This window comes from Melopsittacus undulatus, chromosome 8 (genome assembly GCF_012275295.1).
Source record: "Melopsittacus undulatus isolate bMelUnd1 chromosome 8, bMelUnd1.mat.Z, whole genome shotgun sequence".
Lineage (NCBI taxonomy): Eukaryota > Metazoa > Chordata > Aves > Psittaciformes > Psittaculidae > Melopsittacus > Melopsittacus undulatus.
In genome coordinates, this window is record NC_047534.1 from 9957751 (window position 1) to 9970236 (window position 12486).

General features: G+C 38.9%; 1 protein-coding gene across 1 annotated transcript in view; it reads right to left on the minus strand.

The window, feature by feature from the left end:
* LOC101868299 (nodal modulator 1) overlaps window positions 1–12486 on the minus strand; it is a 29481-nt gene that overhangs the window by 16603 nt on the left and 392 nt on the right. The window contains exons 2-17 of the mRNA XM_031044012.2: window positions 12217–12306; window positions 10911–10956; window positions 10378–10478; window positions 10154–10260; window positions 9896–9968; window positions 9201–9353; window positions 8152–8289; window positions 7293–7382; window positions 6563–6668; window positions 5985–6135; window positions 4571–4748; window positions 3439–3580; window positions 2458–2589; window positions 1640–1776; window positions 1275–1362; window positions 258–321 (exon numbers count right to left, since the gene is read on the minus strand). Of these exons, the coding sequence (XP_030899872.1) occupies window positions 258–321; window positions 1275–1362; window positions 1640–1776; window positions 2458–2589; window positions 3439–3580; window positions 4571–4748; window positions 5985–6135; window positions 6563–6668; window positions 7293–7382; window positions 8152–8289; window positions 9201–9353; window positions 9896–9968; window positions 10154–10260; window positions 10378–10478; window positions 10911–10956; window positions 12217–12306 (1796 nt within the window). The remainder of the gene's footprint in view (window positions 1–257; window positions 322–1274; window positions 1363–1639; window positions 1777–2457; window positions 2590–3438; window positions 3581–4570; window positions 4749–5984; window positions 6136–6562; window positions 6669–7292; window positions 7383–8151; window positions 8290–9200; window positions 9354–9895; window positions 9969–10153; window positions 10261–10377; window positions 10479–10910; window positions 10957–12216; window positions 12307–12486) is intronic.

The window sequence follows — 12486 nt, forward strand, 5'->3', positions numbered from 1 at the left end:
TCCTTTGTTACAAAACAAAGAAACCAATATTAGACAAAAGGCTGACAAAAAACCCCAGTTAAAGTACCAAAAGCATCTTTAAGCCTATCATTAGTTATTTTTTTAAGACTAGAAAAGGCAAGCGAAATTCTGATACACTTTCCTGAATCTGCCCTCTATTGGTCAGAGATAGTCATAGCAACACATCCTGAAGAGCCGAAAATAAAAGTAGCTGCAGCCGCAGGAAGCTGTATGAAAGCATATCGATAGACTCTTACGTGTCGTAAGTGTAATAATCATGTTCAAACTGGTGGCAGGAACGCGGGGTCACTTCGTATACACCTGTAAATATTAAGTCAGTGAATGATCTGCTGAAAAAATTCAAGGTTAGTGTGTCAACAGCACTCTCAAGAGACCCATGGTACAGAAGCAATTATAAAATCTGACTATACATCTCCCTTTCACACAAACGGTTGTCAATTAATCTGCTTCTGTTCAGTCACAGATTACTATTGGAAGCTGTGCAATTTCTCATGTATGCTGACACAAAACACAATTAGGCATCAGCACAGATAAACATAATTACAAACGGAACAAACCAAACAAGCTCAGACATAACCTATAATGGTCCCATAGCTAATACCCTTTGACTAATTACAGAACCATTGTGTTATTGTATTGTGAATTGTATTGTGGCAGGGGGGTTGGAACTTGATGATCTTCAGGTCCTTTCCAACCCTAACTATTCTATGATTCTATGAATGAGGCCAATGGCTCTAAGGATTAAAGCTGAAAATTGGATCTGTTAACTGTTTTGCTAAGGCAGCCTAACAGAGAATTAGCTCTAAGATGTTCAAAAGAGAAGAAAAAGAAATCTAATTTAAAAGCATTCTTTTTTCATGTTATAGATAACCCTGTGGTACTTTTACCAGTTATACCTCAAGAATCCTGCACTGAAATTAAACTTCCATTTGTCACTCACATATTAATGTGACAAATGGAACCCATATGATCAAGGTTATTTGAACATGCTCTTCATTCATCGGAGATCAAAGCCCTTCACCAAGTAAAAGAAAATAATTCTTTTACTTTTGGAATCTGTATTTAAGTAAAGGACAAAATAGTATGAGAATTCAGAAAACTTAGAACAGAGCATCCATATACACATATATACACACATATGTATAAATGAAATAATGCCTCTCAGAAGCCACAAGAGATTTCTTTTTAATTCTCAGCAGTATTACTTGACTGGTTCCTTTTTGGTTTTTAAACTAACATTTTAGAGCTGTTACCTGGCTTTGAAAGACAGAATCTATTAACTCCTTTGGACAGGTTATAAACACCAACATTCTCTGGTCCGTTTCCATCCTGATAAAATTCCTGTGAAGCCACAACACAATTCACTGTTACTAACTTCCAAACAACAAAATTAAAACGGTATTTGCCTAAACATACATTAATGCTTCTCTTTCATAGCAGTTAATAACACAAGGCCATTTCACTAAATCTGAGAGACTAATCTCAAAGCACTCTAAACATGAATGTTGCTGTGCTTTATGACTGTCTAGAGACACAAGAAAGCCTTGATTCGAAGCATATCCCAACCTACCTTCACAAACTTACTAAAAAAATACAAGGATGTCTGTTATCTACGTACCAGTGTAATTGCATGAGAAAGAGAACACCTCAGCATATATCCAGTCTGCCTGAATTCTACTCCTGAAACATCTTCCTCCATGACTTCCAGCTCCAATGACTTATTCCTCCAGCACCAGTCTTCATGTACAATGCTTACTAGAATATACACCACATAAAGCATTTTAGTAATGTAAAACTGTGCGAATAAGAGCAAGTTTTGTGGTGTAAAAAGCTCATATCACTTTAACTTTCCTGATAATAAACTTCAAAGGCAGACAATGACTGCTGGAATAGACCTGTCTCACTGCAGCATCACCAAGAATCCAGCATGTCCCATAACAGAAAAGCTATTATAAAAAGGATTAATGAAGTCTGGTCACCCAGGAAAGTTCTGCAATGTGCATTATCACTGTGACAGTCAAAGAAGCCTACAGGACATTAGAACCTAAACTCCAATTTCATCAGGAGAAAAGATGTTCCGACTCATATATAAAAAGAGCAATCTGTATGCACTGCTTCCACATCTTTCCCTGGAAAACAATTTATTCTTGTAGGGGGCCAAGGCAGGCTGGCCAAAACACATGCTGCTCTTAGGAGAGGTATTCTGGAAGCAAGGTCTGCCCCTAATCTTAGGCTTGAGTAAGTAAGTTCATTATTAAGCTGCATGGTTCTGAGTTACTGGCTCGGTTTAAACCACAACTCCTGCATTTTTCCTGATTCTCTCAAGTTTCAAAACTAGTTCCATGGTGGGCGTACTGCAAACAGTACGAAGTATACAGATAAAGTCACAAATTTAGCTACTAAGGTAAGACTTCAAGTAGTTCCCCATAATCCAACCTTTGTATTTGCCAGGTAGCACATTTTCAAATGTGAAGGCCACTGAGTCCATGCTTCCAGAGAGCTGCAGGTTGCGTTTTTCACCCTGGCGGCTCACAGACTGTAATGTCACCACCAGATCACCACAAGCATCTGTGCAGAAAAGACAGAGAAAATGAGACTGCATTCTGGCTTGTCAGCTTGCCCTCCAAAACCCCCACTCCAAGCAAGCTTTGTGTGTACTAAGGTTAAAATGATAACTCTCTTCCAGTAGGGAATCTTTCCAATTAAAACTCTTATATCCTAAGCACATGTTTACCAGTGCTGTTTTGAATTCTTCAGGAGGTTTGAGACTTTTAATCATATTCTTTTATTTAATGGCAAGTAACAACCAGAGGCCACCATTAAATCCCTGGGTCCACCTTGCTCTGCGGGGACTATAGGGCCCAGTAAACACCAGAGAGACAAAACATGAAGCACAGAGAGGATTCAGAGAAAAAAATGTCAATCTCCAATAATCATCTGCTGAAATCAGTGGGTAATCAAGAAAAATAGCAGCAGAAAGAAACGTTATACTAAAACAAAAGAGTAAAAGCTCATGAAAAAGCAGATTGCAAGCTTCTGTTGAGAGCTTGAGCCTAGAGCCTACAGGTTTTTACATGCCCTGCCTTTTTATTTCTTGATGTCTTTTCACCTCCAATACTCCTCTGATTGATGTACAGTACACCTAGTGTCAGCCAGGAGCATTTCTTTCTAGAACTTACGCATCTTCTGAGGAAAAGAGGCCAGCATTCCTTCCTGAGGAAGGAATACTTGCTTATTCCTAACAAGCATTAAAATTAGGTATGTAACTTTACTTCAAACTTTATTAAGGTACATTACTAGGCTGTAAGGTCTCCCAAAAAAAGAGCTGATGTATCTTGATCTAAACAGTACTCATTCACACATGCAGTGCTAAAGTTCTCTGTTCCTATTTCCACTTCACTTTCAGAGCTGGCTCACCTAAACAAGAGATCTTCCCTGAGATGGAAGCCAAAAACTGAGAGAAGGTCACATCCATTATTGGTCTGTCTGTAACAGTAACAGGGAACATTTTGGGTTTCAAAGCCAATCCTGCTCTGGTCTCAGCTTCTGGAATAATCACCTGTAGAGTATATGAAATCAAGACATCACCAGCTTTAGATACTAGTTGAAATACACCACTCTGCTAAGTTTGATCCCCTTACCAGAAATTAGAAAATGGAAATTTACTATAAAACCCAGCAAAGCAAAACTAGTCTCCCAAATATGCATTCCAAAATTCCATAATAAAAATGTTCCAAAGAATAACAACAAAACTGACCTAAAAATCCTCCAAACAGCTCAGTTTGAAAAGTCTGACTGAACTTCATGATGCTTCTGCATTAGCCTATTTCACTATCTATGAGGACAGTTAGAGGAAAGTTAAGTTGAAACTTAAATGGGGGGAAGTTTAGATTGGATATAAGGAAGCAGTTCTTTACTGTAAGGGTGGTGAGGCACTGGAATGGGTTGCCCAGAGAAGCTGTGAATGCTCCATCCCTAGCAATGCTCAAGGCCAGGTTGGACACAGCCTTGGGTAGCATGGATTAGTGTGAGGTGTCCCTGCCCATGGCAGGGGGGTTGGAACTAGGTGATCTTAAGGTCCTTTCCAACCCTAACTATGCTATGATTCTATGATTATAACCATGCACTTCCTTGTCTTCTAGCCTGCACTATCTTCCCCAATGCAAAATTCATGGTGGTTCTGCTACACGTTCTCAGGAACCATTCAGACAGCTGAGAAAAGTAAACACTGCATGTCTCATAGGATAACACATTATGTTAAAAAGCAGTCTAAGGGATATCACAACTAAAAAGAGAGAGAAATAAGAGCTTTCAACCCAACTGGCCTGATCTCCTTTTAACAAGTGTAAAGAGCAAGAAGCATGGGAATCTCAGCTTATTAATCAAAAAAAAAAAAAAGGAAATTACTGTCATTGTTTAAATAGTGCAAACAAGAGAAAAAGACCAGGAAAAATCTAAATTTAACTTCACAAATTTTGGAAATTAAATGTTTCAAATCTCTAAAACCTCCCAGCAGTCCTACAGTGAAGAAATGGAAACTTTTTCTTACCTGAACATTGTATGTTCCTGATTTTGCCTTAAAACAAAATGCTCCCTGTGGGTCAGTTTCTGTTGTAGCTAGTGATGCTTTGTCCTTATCTTGAGGCATCATGGTTACTTTGTATTTACTAATCTGTTTGACTGTGTCAGGGAAACGAGTTACTGAGATCCGGCCACACACACTGAATCTGTTAAATAAAAGCCAGCCATCAATATAAGTATCTTGATTTGACAAAGCTCATAAAAGAAAACCTTGTTTTAAAACACCTTCCTTAAAAAGTAAGTCACACTGTGTTGAGGTCCTAACACACAAATTGAAATGGATTTCTCCTGAAAGAGTATTCATACAAAAGAGATACTGTAAACAAACACAGTGGAGCAAATACAAACTCATGTACGATTAATGAGATCTTTTATTTTATAAAGTTACCATGATGTTATGCTACATTTTTATTTGCAAGCAACTTGTTTCATTCTTCCCCACCACTAACCCACTCACTTCAAGCCTTTTTTCTTGTTTTTCTTTTATTTCCCCCCAGGCAGCAATTGACTCAGGATTGCCATCCTTCAGGTTTTAAATAGTTTGAAATGACTTGTGTGAAAGACCTCAAATATGATAGGTAATTCACTGGAACACAACCCTAGTACACCTACACTTGTGAAAAAAACAAGACAAGATGCCAAATTAAAAGCTGTTAAGTTTTACTTTTCACTTTCAACAGCACATATTTAGTGACTGAAAAAAAAAAGCCCTGCAACTGATCACTTAACATCACACAGTGATTTTTTCTTTTTAGCTACCTAATTCTGTATGACCTAGTTGCCATTTGCCTCAGTAAGGTCCTAGTTTTCACTTCTCTGGGAGGTTGCTGCTATTTCCTGGCCAGGGTAAACTCCTGGACACTGAATTCTGTCCCACATGCCTTCCTCAGCTCATGCTGTATCTCCCACCACTGCACAGATTTACATTCTCATTACACTGTCTGATGCCCAGCAAAGAATCACAAACAAGAAAAGGATTATTCACATAAGACAACTATGACCTTGAGAGTAAGCAATAAAATGTAGAGGTTTGGTACACCACAGCACCAGACAGCTATGTAACTCCACTCCTGCACATAAGGAGATTATCTGAGGTGCAGTATCAGTGGCACAAAGCCACTTGGTTCACATAACGTTCTAAAACTGCTCAATATACCCATATCTTGGCACCTTCATCTGCAAGGAAGAGGTTAAGTGCATACTCTAAACTTTAACTAGTATGGAGCAAAGTATTATCCAATAGGCACTCATGCTGTCCTATTTACCTTGAATTTCTCAAGTAACATTTAGCTCCTCACAACAGTACACGAGTCTGGGCATGACATGGGAAAGGACCTTGTCCGCATAACAAATGACATTTTCATCACACCACCAGTACTTACCCTGTTGCAATGATGTTTGCTAGCTGAGGTGTGTTTGGTGCAATCTTCACAGTGATAGTATCAAAGAACAGATGCTCTTTTCTGGCATGAATTGTGTATGTACCTGTTGTTATGTTCTCAAGGCGGAAAGAGCCATCAGCTTTTGTTTTTACTGTAACAAATAACAAGAAGAGTTAAAAAAAAAGAGCATGTATTGATTGTCTGTCCTTTGGTGCCAAAAGAGCCAAAGGGCATGCACTGCTTTATGCTATTTTTAATTTATATTGCACAATAAAGAAACAGTATTAAGCTTTCATACTAGACCAACATTCATTTCTGTATTTCAAAGCACAATTTGGCACAGGGGTGAAAGAAACTAAGAATTTTTCAGCAGCAAAATAAACGAACATCTAATTTTCTCATCTAAGCCAGAAAATGCAGAATTAATCAACTGCATGAAAACTACTTTACTTTTTCAAATAAATGGCAACAAAGGTAGTGTATTATCCTGAAGGGTTAATTCCATCTCATACACTACTACTGTACTTCAACTTAATAAAGGCTTCCCTGTAGCAACAAAGCCCAAGAGCACTGGATACCTTTAAACTGATTGTTCAGAGTCACAGTGGCATCAGCAACACCTTCTCCTTCAGGACCATTCAAGACTCTGCCTGTGACGGAGAAACCCATTACATGGAAAACAGGCTGAAATAGGAAAAAAAAAGCTAACATTAATCTTTATTCAGTGAAAGCAAACACACCTACAGCAATCAACACTGTTTCCCACACACACATATATATGAAGAAAATTTATTTCCAGCTTTAAGAAAAAAAACATGTAGCAAGATAATCACAATGAAAGTACATATCACTCTCCAGGCATACCATTCCCATATGTACACGAACCAATTCTCAATTTATCTGCATTAGGACAGTTCGAAAGACCCAAATCCCAGATCATAATGCTATTACACAAGGCACTCAGCAAACCATAAAAGCCTACAGGCCCTTCTCCAGAGATCTTACAATCTGAATGAGAAAATTTAAGCAACCTGAAAGATTACTGCCCTGTTTACAACATGGACATGTAAGTGAACATAGTAGACAGACCACTTCTTCCTATTTTGTTTTCTAGTAAAAGGGACTGAGTGCAAAAATGAAGCACAATGCTAGATGTTGTCTTCTACCTGCTGTACAAGAGGATATGCACAGCAATGTCTTCAAACTTCTTACAAAGTTTTTTTAATAATACACCTGCTTTCTGCTAAGATCCGTTACGCTTTTACAGGATGAATGGCAAAAAAATTTTATTTTCTCTGAATGCCTTACCTCAATTTGTAAACTGTCATGCTCTACAAGGAAGTCCAATCTAGATGGTGCAACATCAAAGGTAATTCTCTCTCCCCTGTAGAAAGGTATCTGAAACAAGACAAATCACTTTGACTCATAAGAAGCAATGACAGAATTATTTTCCTTTACTATTTTCCATGTAGTTATCACCATCACACACCTCTATGAATGATCAAATGGGCTGCAAACTTCCTGGAAAAAATAACTCAGAGGGATGGAGACAAGAATAAAGGCAGTATTTCAAGAGTGTTTGATGGAAACCATACAAGATTATCTGAACAGGCATAAAAGGAACCCTCTACTCAGAATACAGGAAAGGTACTTGGATGTGCAAAGGCTTACAGGTATGACATTGTACCATTGCTAGAAGGGTTAAAGGAATAAGAAAAGTTTTAATCCTACTTCTAAAGTGTAGAGAATGAGAATGCAGGACCATCACTCCAGTGCTCCACAGACAACCATGCTCCTACACTACCTGCATATAGCAAAGAGAAGGGCAAAAAGAAAACAAGAGAACTTAAAGCACATGAGGCTGTAGCTAACTGAAACTTCTAGTCTCCCAGCAGCCTCTAGGTGTTGTTCTGTGACTGGTCAGTGCATTCAGGTAACTCAGAGCCTGATTTACAATTAGTCCAGAAACCACACCACAAAGCCCTATTAGAGCAACTTACTTCAGTATTATATATTTTAGGCTGGAGGTTCCTATTCCAATTATTTCATCAAATTCAAAATATTTAACTATTTATGTTTTAACAGCTACAAAGTTATGCATTTGGAAAATGAAAGTGGAAAAAAAAAATCAACAGACAAACAAACAATGAACTTCCTAGATACTTACCACAGTGTATTTCCCACTTGGGAGAGAAAGAAAGCTGAAAGATCCATCTTCTTTTGATACAACATTGCACAAATAGGAAAGAGACTCATCTCTTGACTGGAATCCATCCACAGGAGAAATACTGCAGCCCACAACATCCTGTGGCAATAAATGGAATACAACTTTTTTCTCATGGGAGAAAAGAGAAAGTAATTACATAGTCCTAAAACAATAGCCCTCAACTCTCCTGACCAAAAAGGAATATACAGATCAATAACATGATGTGAACTGTATTGTATTTTGCACTTGTTCCCTGCTTCACTTCAGGTCTTAGTTTTCTATGCCCCTGAGCAGCCCGATTGTTGGGGAACCTGGCTGTTTGAAGACAATAATAAGGATGCTGGTGACGGACTCTTCATGAGGGACTGCAGTGACAGGACAAGGGGTAACAGGTTAAAACTTAAACAGGGGAAGTTTGGATTGGATATAAGGAAGAAATTCTTTACTGTAAGGGTGGTGAGGTACTGAAATGAGTTGCCCAAGGAAGTTGTGAATGCTCCATCCCTGGCAGTGTTCAAGGCCAGGTTGGACACAGCCTTGGGTGGCATGGATTAGTGTGAGGTGTCCCTGCCCATGGCAGGGGGGTTGGAACTAGGTGATCTTAAGGTCCTTTCCAACCGTAACTATTCTATGATTCTATAATAATGATGAGTTTAAAAGAGTTGTAAAAGAATTTCTTGTGTCCAAAAAATATGTAGACCTTAAGCCTTGATTTTGCAACACTGAAACAGATGGCTATTGTGTTACATGTCTGAGTAATTCCACAGAGGTCATGTGAAAACTCAGCATGTACACAAATACTGTATTACAAGGGTATTGTTGGAAATAGGCAGGGGAAGCAAAGAACAAACAAAAAATGCAGCCTGAGGGGTTGTACAGTTTATATTTCCTATAACTCAAGCTCAATGAAGGACAGAGTTGAGTATCAGGGCAATATGAATCTGGAAGCTATTTAGCTGCTTTTTGTTTATGCCCATACTCATATTGAAAAGGTACTGATACACCATTACCTCTTTAGTGACCGAAGAAGAGAAAAGGAGAAACATGACCCCTTTCATTGGTTCTCCATCACTTCGTACTGACCCAGAAACATTGTAGCCTGCAACAACCAGAGGGCTAGCAGCATATGCATTGGAACTGGTCACCCGTACCACTGTGGTTGACTGAAATACAGAAACACATACATCTCCATCAAAAGCAGGCATCTCATTTACAGCACCTAAGTAACAATCAGAAGTTGTACACTCAACAACAGAAACAGAGGCCAGAGCAGCAGTGCTCAAAGAGGCTATTCAAAACACAAAGAGACACTAAAGCAAAGGTACTTTTCAAAATAGCATTCTTTCTGTTTTAAAGATTTAGGAATTGGTCGGGATCTCAGGTTGGGATCTCAGAGCTTCTCAGAAAGCAAGAAGTCTGAGAGGGAGGGATTAGAGCATCTGCTACAATATTCAAGCTCTTGCAAAATGTATAAGATTAGAAGACCGAAAGCAAGAGCTCATTTGCCAGTTCTGCCCTGGTTGAGTCCACTATCTCCATACTGGGCCTGCATGAGGCAGTTTCTTGACAACCTAAATTAAATGCTTGAAAACCCCACTAATCTTGTCCACTCACAAAAACCCTTCCTCACACTAGCTGATCAATACAAGGTCTAGCAGATCCACTCTCACTAAACAGGTAAAACAGAACTTCTGTAGGCTCTAACCTCTTTCAACATCCAGGTAGGATGAGATGCAAAGATTTCATATTCACCAGGAAGCACTTTAAAGAAAGCAAACCTGTAAGGCGAGAAAGAGGTTACATCTCTTTAGCAACAGTCACAAACATCTGTTTATACAAAAACAACTCAGACTCTATGCACGTTAGAAAAAGTATTTCAGAACTGCTATCATCGCAGTTGATATGGCAGAATTGAAATAAGCTTGTGTAAACGAGCAGATAAGTATGCAACACCCACACTCACTTTCCTCCAGGTTGTGTAACAGTTGCCTGTATGTTTATGTCACTGCCAGTATTTCTCAGTACAACCTGGACTCCTGCAGGACCTAATGTCTGACCTTTGCTGAGAACCTGTCAAAATGAACAGAAACCAGAGTATAAATGGATAAAAATAACTTGCAGAGCTGAAGTAAAATGTTTTTATGAAGGTAGAATTAGCATAAAATGGAATAAATAAAGGAGACTAACCTTTCCATTCACAGAAAACCCTGTGAACACAAAGTTAATATCACCTCCCTTTGTGCAAATGTCATTAATGCCATCCACATGGATATCTACACTTGTTGGTTCTGGAGGGGAAGCACAATGAAACAGCATGGTAGTTAGTGAGAGAACAAACATGAAGCAATTCTACTTTAGCTTTACAGAATTCTCACAGAAATGCATTAGCTCAAGCACACAAGGGCTGCTGTGGGAGTCCTGCCTCAGCAAAGTTAAAGCACCCACAAACCCTGATGTTGAAAATCCTCCTTCCTGCCACTGCAGCCATTTTTGTCAAGAACTCACATTCCTTTGATTCAGTTCATGGGTTACTTTGTCAGTGTCTACCTTATAGCTTATTATCTTCTGGTACAGTAAGAACACTTTAGTTATTCAAACCATACAGTAAGTCTTATCTCTTTTGAAAAGCACTTGATTTTCCCTGCCAACTGCAAGTCAGAGATTCAGGTCTCACATTGCAGATACACTACCATATTGTAAGAAGACTTAAGAGCACTTACCGAAACTCCACCCTAGGGGAGGCTCAATTTTAAGAATGAAATCCCCCTAAAAATGAAATAAGAAAGCAATAACTGTCTTCACTGATCTAAATACAATTAAGAATGGGGAAAAAAAGAGTCAGAACGTAAGCATCAAGCTGCAGAGTAACACGAGACTCAAGTGTCAGTCTTCTCCCTTCCTCATACCTAAGGCATTCCATGCAAAGAAGTAGCAATATCTACCCAGACAGGCTGGGATGCTGGGCTCACATCCAGCCAGAGCCAGCTAAGACCAAAATTAAGTATCACCATGCTTGGCCAAGCCTGGCTCATGTTCAAGCAGCTCAGTTAGAAAGTGTTCAAATGTACCTCTACCTGCCCTAACAGATGTGCTTTAAATCAGCCTTTAGTATTTCCTCTAGGACGTCCTGCTCAATCATTCTGCCCAGACAGGGAATAAAAAAATTTCAATTCTATTAAAAGCTCTGCACCAAAAGAGTATTAATCTACACAGGGATCCTCTTTAAAGCAGTGGGCACCACATTATGTCCTGCCACATATGTTCTGAAATTCATTCATGGAAAGTCCTAAGAACGAAATCACGAAGCTCAGAAGGCATCTCACATTCTTAGACTAGGAAGGGTTTATTTAGCAGCTGGACTAAGTGACCTTTAAAGGTTCCTTCCAACCCAAACCATCCTACTACTTTATGATTCTATTTCTGATCCCCAAGTTAACTATCTCTTTTAAAGAGCAAAACACTTAGACCATGTGAGGGCAGCTTGTATTTAATTCAAATGTAAACATGTTTCCAGTTTAAACAGACATCAAACTTTTGATACATCCTGAGCTTTTCTGGTATTATTTCCTTAAGACATTTTTAACATCTGCCATTAGTTATTCAAGTTATTTTCAATTCAGTCATATCAAAACACATTCTTACACAAATTTGCATTTCTATAGGCAGGTAACCAAAAGCTTTATCTGTACTATGTAAGTAGTGGCACTTTCTGTGCAGTATTTGCACTGCTGCTAGCACATGGCTGTTGCCAGTAAGTCAATCTCCCAGTGCTGCAGTCATTCAGATACGCAGCACAAATGCAACACTGCAGCTAAATTTACCTGGATTTTCTCGTAATACTTAACAAAGAGAAATAAAATACTAGCATTACAAAAAGAAACACTTGAAAGTTTGGTCAAAACCAAAACAAATAATGTCCTGATTGAAATGTTTCATGTGTAGGGGTGTTCTACTGCCAGATTTGAACGTGGAGACAGCTCCTGCCTCCATCACAGGGCAGTCAGCACTGGTATTTCAGTTTCTTACCTTATCATAGAGGGGAATCATGAAATACCCATTGTTTGGAGCGCAATCTGTCTGGTATTTCAAGGTACCATGTTTTGTATATAATTTAATCTAAAAGAAACAAACAAAAAGATACTTTAAGAAAACGTGAGCTACGCCTGAAGCAGACATTCTCTAACCAAGTACTTTTACAGAACAGCACCCGCGTGTCCCAGGGGAGCAACAGGGAAAAGGTTTATTGCAAGAAGACGGCAACCTGCCAGGCGAAGCCGGTTAATTTCAGCCCCGGAC